Below are 8,183 nucleotides of genomic sequence, written 5' to 3' on the forward strand. Positions count from 1 at the left end.
CGGGTGCCCTGTTGCTTTATTACACAAACCCAAACAGCTGCCCGATCCAGCGACAGTTTGCTCCTTCGATTGGCGGCCATGATGAAGGGAAAAGAAGACTCGCCGTGGCACTGTGGGCTCGATGGCGATGTCGACCGCGGCAGGCCTGGAACAGGAGGGTTCATGCGCTCATGCTGAATCAGGGCCTGGATCGGAACGGCCATGTGGCCGAGCAGACCGGCCACCTGATCCGTGGTAGAAAAATGCCCGCGTTTCAGGCTTTCCGCCCGTGCCCGCGCGCCCACCACGCGTCCGTCTGCCGGGCAACGTGCGCGCGCCGTGAGCCCGACCGGCCGCCCATCCGCCGGAGCATCCATCATATGCCACTGTGCGTGCCAGGCTCCACCACCGTCCACCGGCAGCAGACGGCGTCGGCGCCGGAGCCGGAGCCTGGAGGTCCCAGTGGCCGCACAACGAAATCGTTAGCCGAGGACTGTTGCGTCTGCACGCTCGCCGGAGGCCGGGCCTGTGCGTCCACATGGCACGAGCCAGGCGTCGTGGAAACGATCGATTACCGACTGGGGACGCATAAAAGGGGAAAAGATCCATGGATAAGATAACGGCAATTTTTGGAGGTGGCAGGCTAGATTCTCCGCCAATTTAAGCCGCTGAGGCCATCGGTCACAACTCAGAAGTCAGAGGTGAGCCTGGAGGTTTGGCTCTGGACTTTGTGAGGCATACGCGTAAATGCCCGTACACACAGTATTCATTCATTCATTCACCTGGCGCGGCATCGCTGGCATCCATAAAATTAGCGCCTATCCACCTTGAAACGCACACGAGACACGAGAGCATGCATGCAGGGGTTCAGGCTGCCACATTCTGAGCCTGAACGGCCTCAAAACCCTGCAGCGGCCGAAACAGTCGAGCCAGCGTCAGAGCAGAGGAGCCATTGCCATGACATGCATACAGTTAGTTCTATCTGGATTTGGCCCATGCGCCCAGCCTGCATGCGAGCGAGCGTTACATTCCTCACTCCTCAGCTGCCATTATGCATCGCAATTCACAAAGCCAGCGCCCACATGTATGTTTACGTGGTCGAAATCAGCATGCTTCATTCATGGACCGTGAACGTTTCTGAACTCACTGTCGACCGCATGTTATGGACGACGCCGTTGCTGCTGCTTAGTTTTTGAGCATGCGCATGCGGCCGTATGCAGCGAGGGCGCTCGTGCGTGGCCACTGGCGAGCCATGCGACATGGAACGTGTTGCTCCTGCTGCGGCTGCATGCGTCGGCACTGATGCGCGCGTAACTTTCTATCCGTGAGTCCGTCAGGTTAGTTGCTGCGTCAAATGGTAAGCCAGTCCAAGCAAGCAACTTTTGAGCTAATTAATCAGGTTTTTTTATCCAATCCTATCCACTCGGACGTGTCAAAATTAGAAGAAGAAGCGTTTCAGGATTGGTACATGCGGCCGAACCATGATATGGTTCACCTACTTCACACTGTCCCCCTAACAGGAGCTCCTTTTTTTTTTTGCGACTAAGGAGCTCTTCTCCCCTTTTGACACTATCCAAACAGTAGTATTTTTTGAAAGGCCTTATCCTTATTATTATTATTACCGAACCATGATAGGGCATATTATGGCTAAAGAATCCCCTAACAGGAGCATTTTTTTTTGTTTGCGAACTGGCTGAGCCACCATTTGATTTACCTACATTACACTATCGCCAAACATGAGTTTTTTTGTTCGTTGTTGCGGGGAAGACATGAGCTTTTCCTTCCTTTTGACCTCCTTACACTAGCCAGATTATTATTACCTTTTGGCAGAAAGTGTGACTTTTTCCCCTCTCCCTACGGTGGAGCGTTCACTGGTGTACGTATATACGGCCGTAGGTGCTGCATGATGGGACGATACGTACAACGGAGGTAGTAGGTGGCGTAGCATAGCACAGCACAGCAGGGGCAGAATGCGCGTGCGTGCCTACACGGTGGCGCATGCGCATGTGAGCACCCCTGGCACCATGTTAGCAGCGCCCATGAGGGGCCGAACATGGCATGTAGGAAAGCTATCCCTCATGCCTCCTCATGCCGCCTAATCATGCCCACCGCCCCGCTGGCCCGGCTCACTCCCTCCCTCCCTCACGTACGGCCGGCCCTCCGCCGTCACCCCCACCCCACCGGCGACGAGCTCCACGGCAAAACCTACGGACGTGTACACGTCGCCTGCGGGCGTCCAAGGGCTGGTGATCTAGGTCTACATGCAGCGCCTACGGTCGTTTACGTACGTGGGGTGGTGGCCGGTGGCTGAGCGTGGATTGGTCTGGCGGAGACGAGGCCACGTAGGCCGTTGATTTCTATCGCCCATGCGAGGACAAGAAAACAACAAAACAAATGGGAGCGGCCCGGAATCTTGCTCGCTCGCAAGTTAACTCCGTCCCTCGCTCCGCTTTATATATATCCCGGCAGCGGCAGCGCAGCTCCCTCCCACTCATCCTCCTCTGCATCTGACTCGCAAAGCCGTCGTCCATCGGCTAGCGCACCGCACAGCGCGCGCGCAACAACACAGCCGGCCGGCCGCCCCAGCTCGCTCTCTCTCCCGGCCGCGATGGCGCCCTCCTCCTCCACCTCCACCACGGCTGCCGCGGCGGCGGACGAGAGGGACCGCAAGCGCAAGCGCGGGGCCGGCGGCGAGGCGGGGACGGAGGCGGAGGCGGAGAGGGCGCCCAAGTGGCGGTCGCGGCGGGAGCACGAGATCTACTCCACCAGGCTGCTCGACGCGCTGCGCCTCGTGCGCGCCGGGGGCGGCGTAGCCCCGTCGCCGGCGCGCCAGGTGCGCGACGCGGCCGACCGCGCGCTCGCCGTCGCCGCCCGCGGCCGCTCCCGCTGGAGCCGCGCCATCCTCGCCTCCCGCCGCGCACACCGCGTCCACCGCGTGCGCCTCCACGCCCCGGCACCGTCCCCTGCACCTGCCCTGCCACATCGCGCTTCGCCGGGCGCGTCCTCCTCCGGCTCGACCTCGGCACAGGCACCAGCGCTGGCGAGGAAGGCGAAGGCGCTGGGGCGGCTGGTGCCGGGGTGCAGGAAGCTGCCGTTCCCAGCGCTCCTCTCCGAGGCGTCCGACTACATCGCCGCGCTGGAGATGCAGGTGCGCGCCATGGCCGCGCTCGCGCAGGCCCTCTCCGCCGTCTCCCCGCCGCCGTGATCCATCCATCCATCCATCCGGCCGCCCCAACCCCAACACCCCCCGCGAAGTTCCCCGCCTCAGCGACGCGCGTCGGCGCATGTACATTTCCCTCCCCGTGCCGTGCCGCTCCAGTGTGTGACGACGAACCGACGCCACGCCACGCCACGCCGGCGATTGTCAACCCGGCCGGCCGCGTGCATGCTAGGAAGAAGAAGAAGAAGAAACAGTAGCCGTTCATTTGTACTTAGATTCTTGTTAGCGTCTTGGTTTGTGGGTGTGTCCGCTAAGCTAAATCCGTAAATGCATGAGATTTTTCCGTACCATCTTTCCGGAGTGTTGCCTTCTCATCAGCAAGCACAAAAGATCGCCGTTTTCTTTGACAAATGTTGGTGCCAGTGCCTTGCTTTGACAAGCAAAGTGCAATGTTAATGTAATTAATTTATTTATTTTTGTTTGTCAGAAGGACAAGTGCAATGTTAATAATCTCTGACAAGTTCGCAAGATTTTTCAAATCTTTTCCCTTGTCCTAATCGAGACAAACGGGATCGAGCTTTGTACGGTGCGGTGGCCGGCCGGCCGCCCGTAACGACGAACGGGCCACGCGATGATAATTCCCCATGTGGGAGGATTAAATAACACGTGACCCCTCTGCGCGGCCGGGCCCGGCGGCAGGCACACATGGCGCGGGGCCGAGGCCGCCTGTCAGGTGTCGCGCGCGCTTTTCTCCCCAGGCTCCAGTAAACCTGTACGTACATTTCCGTAGAAATACAGACGTTCGATGTAGAGATACGTTGAGGCATACCGCCGGGCTACGCGACAAGGGCAGCTCGCAGGGGGCCCACAACGTGCGCCGGGCGGGCCCGCCGGGGCAGCCGCACATGCGGCGTGGTGGCTTCGCTGTCGCGCGGGTCCCCCTGGGCCCTCTCTACGGCCCGCCGGCCAGTGCTATGGCCGGCTGCGCCTCACGTGGCCCGTACGCGTGGAAGGGATGGACGGCCCTCGCCGTGCGATTGGTCGCGCGCATACGACGGCATACATGGCTGGCTTCCCGCCGAGAGCGGGCCGCGTGCGTGCCATGCGCGACAGGCCGTGTGCGCGGCACAGTGCGCGCGCGTACGTCTGGCATGCTCACCGCGTACTTGCGTGACAAGAGAGACGCACAGATGTAGATCGATCGCCCATCGCGCGTTTGTTAACTAGTCGTACGTAACGTACGTACCACACATGGGTGATGGATGTTGATGCATGTTTTTTAAACCTGCTCGCCGTTGGGATCCGCGCCTAGTGCACGGTTTGTTCAGGCGAGGTTATAAAAAAATATAAGACCAACACGGGCTAGACTAGCCTGTTGGTATTCTTTTATTAAAGAAAACATCATAAGCATCAAGCGTCCAAGTTAAGATTCGAACTTTGATGGGCTGGCTATGAACTTCTGCGCTTTGTCAATTGAGCTACACTCTATTCTCTTTAGACGAGGTTATCACTGGCTAGTTTTACCAGTTACTATTACCGCTAAGTTTTACTAGTTCTGGCGTCGGTGTGGTGCGGTACGTGTGAGAGATGATGGATATGTGTCGCGACCCGTTCAACACGTACCTACGGTTCGGTGTGGTGCGGTACGTGTGAGAGATGATGGATATGTGTCGCGACTCGTTCAACACGTACGTACGGTTCGTGCAGCTGCCTGGCTCCCTCCCGAGTTATTTCGACGGAGATTCCGGTCTTCGGTCGCCGGAGTGAGCAGTCGTCACCGGTCTCCGGTAGCGGGGTGAGCAGTCGTCATGTCCGTATTTCTTGAAGCTCGATGCCTCGATCAGCAGACGCGCAATTCAAACGCGTGTGTGACGAGCGACAGCGACCAGCAACTACCATCCAAACCGTTTTTGCTGCCTAGCTATAGCAGCTAGCTTTCCATCTTAAACCTAATTCCACCGTCCTTCCACAGTGCCAACATGGCAACATCACAATTCAGGCAAACTACCTATGCACCTTCTCATGCCGAAGCAAATAGTGCAGCTATTATGAACACATGTCATGAGGAGGTACATGACATTCTGGCAGAGCTGCTGCTTGTAAGTCGTGTTGTATTCTCTTCCCCTCTTAATGTATAAGTCACACGATTCTCTTGCGTGTTCTTCAAAAAAACATGAGGAGGTACATGATCCACACGCCGATCATGCCAAGTTGCCCCTTATCACGCAGTTAATGGCATGAGGTGCTCTCATGGAACCATCCACCAATCCACCGCACGGCCTTTGGTCGTTGGAGAAGAGTTCGTCGAGTGGTGGCACCATGCCATCCTCTTCGCCTCTCGGTGATGAGATGGGCACCGTGCCAGTGTTCATGTTCGCGGCATGGTGGTTCAAAAGCACCATGACATGACCATCTTCGACATTGAGGAGTAAAGCATATATAGTTTGGTCCCTAAACTATTTTAGTGGTGTCACATAGGTCCTTCAAGTGCAACAAGCAGTGGCGGAGTCAGGATTCGAGTATAGGAGGGGCCGAGTACATATATTGATCTAATCTCGTTGGTAATTACTCGTCGCTGCTACTAAAATTGTCGATCGTTGGGGGGGGGGGGGGGGGGCAGGCCCCTGCTCGTCCCCCTGGCTCCGCCCCTGGCAACAAGTGTGTCATGCTAGGCAAAATATAAGCCAACGAATTATTCTAATGTTGAACTGGTCATGCCTGGTTTGGTTGAAGGGGTCATTCAAGATGGGTTTGGATGATAATTAACAAAAAAAAACAATTGTTTGGTTAAAAAGCACTTGAATGATTCCAACAAAAAAAACAGGAATATGCTTTGAAGATATTGAACCATCCCACCCTAGAAATCAGTTGAACCGCGCGGCCCAGTCCCTGTTTGGCTCCTCACATGATTATTTTATATATCATGATGTCTCTGTGTCTTGTGATTATTTTATGTGAGGACCACATCCAAACAACCTTTATCCCCTCAACAAAACAGGAAATGGGTTCATCCCACTGATCTTAACCAAACACCAAAATTGAACCATCCCATTCATAAAATCTGGATGGTCCCAACCCACTCAACCAAACACACCACTGAGGACCTGGATGATGATTTTCATAGGTCGGGGACCTACGTGACACCCTCTTAAACAGTTCAGGGCCCTACAATGCACTTCACTCGACATTAAGAGACCCGACTTTTTTTTTCTTCGATAAAACAGACATTGTCAATGTAAAGGCCCGAGACGTAAGGTTTATGCGTTTTCAGGGGGGGGGGGGGGGGGGAAGGTTTTTACCCGTATAGTTTATCTCAGACAACATCGTTGAGGTGGTGGAAAGTTTGAACAGCAAGCAAGAGGCTGCCGCCCAGCAGTATTTCCGCGCACAAAAGGAAACTGTTTTCTCACCGCCAAGAGCCCAAGATTTCGTTCCTCCACGCAAACTGCTCCTGCAAGGGCAGTTGTGCATACATATGCTCCACTCCACATGCTCGGACGCCCCAGCGCCTGATGTATCTTTGCAAGGTTTCCACTGTCGACGTGCCTGGCCTCAGAGCCTCAAACCATGCAACATCCAACGCAGCATGAGTGAAAGAATGGCCCATAGGCCATGCCGCCTTTGCCGCATGCCTCCAAAAAATTTAGAAATTCGCCCAAGGTGGTGGTACGTACCCCATGCATGCATGTGGAACGCCCACATGCATGGGGTCCAGGGCAGGGCAGGGCATGTCGTGTCGCTCCTCTCTTTCCGTTACTACCTTCCCTGCCCAGGTCTGTCGGCGTGGCATTGTCTCTCGCCTTTACTCCTTGCCGCTCGTTCTCTCGCTGCCGTGCGGGGCCGGGCCTGAGGATGTTCGTTCGTTCGTCTCCATGACAAAACAGAAGGCGGAAGAGGACGGGCGGGAAGGAAAGTCAAGAGGCAGGCATGCATGCATGCAGCGGCAGCAGAGCCCACAACGTGCGCCGAAAACGACCCCCGGGCTGGAAACGCGCCGTGCTTTGCCGACGGCCGACGTACGTGGCCTCCCGCCGCACCACCGGAAAAACGTACTAGCCAGCCGGTGCACGCACGCTCCCTCGCCCTGTGCCCTCCGCTGCTCGTTCGTGTAGCTCGCACTAGCAGGAAAGTGCAAGTCTTAGGTGTTAAGCTACGTATGGTCGAGCCGGTGAGGATCTGGCCATGTATATCCACATCTTAGTTAGTTTCTCCTTGATTAGGTAGCTCATTATGGTTGCTTGATTTATTATTAGACCCTTTCGCAACAAAAGAAAGTGTCGTGTGAGGATGCATGGCTTCGGCTTCTGACTTTTTTTTCTTGCTTTTTACTACTATTTATAGACAGGTGATAGGTGCATGCTATCTTGTACTCCTTTGATCCATATAGGAGTACTAGTAAATCAGCAACACGTAATACAGACTGAAGGAAGTACTCCCTCCGTCTCATAATACAAAAGCGTTTTTGACAGACTACACTAGCGTAAAAAACGCTCTTATATTATGGGACGAGATGTGCCCGGGCATGAACAGTACGGCGTTTTGAAAGGAAAAGAAGTTCAAATTGTTTTTTCTTTGTGGTGCAAGATGCTCCTGTATTATGGTCGTGGTACTGTTCAGCGGGCTAATCTGAGCCCGGGCTCTGGGTTGAATTATCACATGTTATCTCACTCCTCCCTTTGAAACATATACTAGTAAATCAACGATAATCGATATGACATAGATGGAAGGAAGTAGTATTTATTACGTGTGCGAGGGCGACGTGACAAGGTTTGCACGGAGACTTGGACATGAGTGGTAATACGAGTTATCGTACCGTACCAGTTTGCTACTGTACATGGTACTGACGGGGTTACCGCTGATGGATGCTGCCGGGAAGCGACACCAGTCGATCGGCTGTGGTTGGAGTACCAGTACGTGTACAGTGTACTGCACCCCAAATTATGATGCTGTTCATTACGTACTCCAGTCTCCAGGAAGCGAAATCATCACATTTTATTTTGTCGCGGAGCTTGAAAAACACTACTGGCGTGGACCAGCGGCTCGT

The 8,183-nt window shown here is 55.0% G+C and overlaps 1 protein-coding gene across 1 annotated transcript; it reads left to right on the top strand.

The window, feature by feature from the left end:
• The first annotated feature begins 2,425 nt into the window (after positions 1-2,425).
• On the top strand, positions 2,426-3,628 carry LOC123184678 (transcription factor bHLH147-like). The gene has a single exon (XM_044596760.1). It carries the CDS (start codon positions 2,588-2,590, stop codon positions 3,182-3,184), a length of 597 nt encoding a protein of 198 aa, XP_044452695.1. The 5' UTR covers positions 2,426-2,587; the 3' UTR covers positions 3,185-3,628.
• The last annotated feature ends 4,555 nt before the right edge of the window (positions 3,629-8,183 follow it).

Source organism: Triticum aestivum, chromosome 2A, assembly GCF_018294505.1.
Source record: "Triticum aestivum cultivar Chinese Spring chromosome 2A, IWGSC CS RefSeq v2.1, whole genome shotgun sequence".
Lineage (NCBI taxonomy): Eukaryota > Viridiplantae > Streptophyta > Magnoliopsida > Poales > Poaceae > Triticum > Triticum aestivum.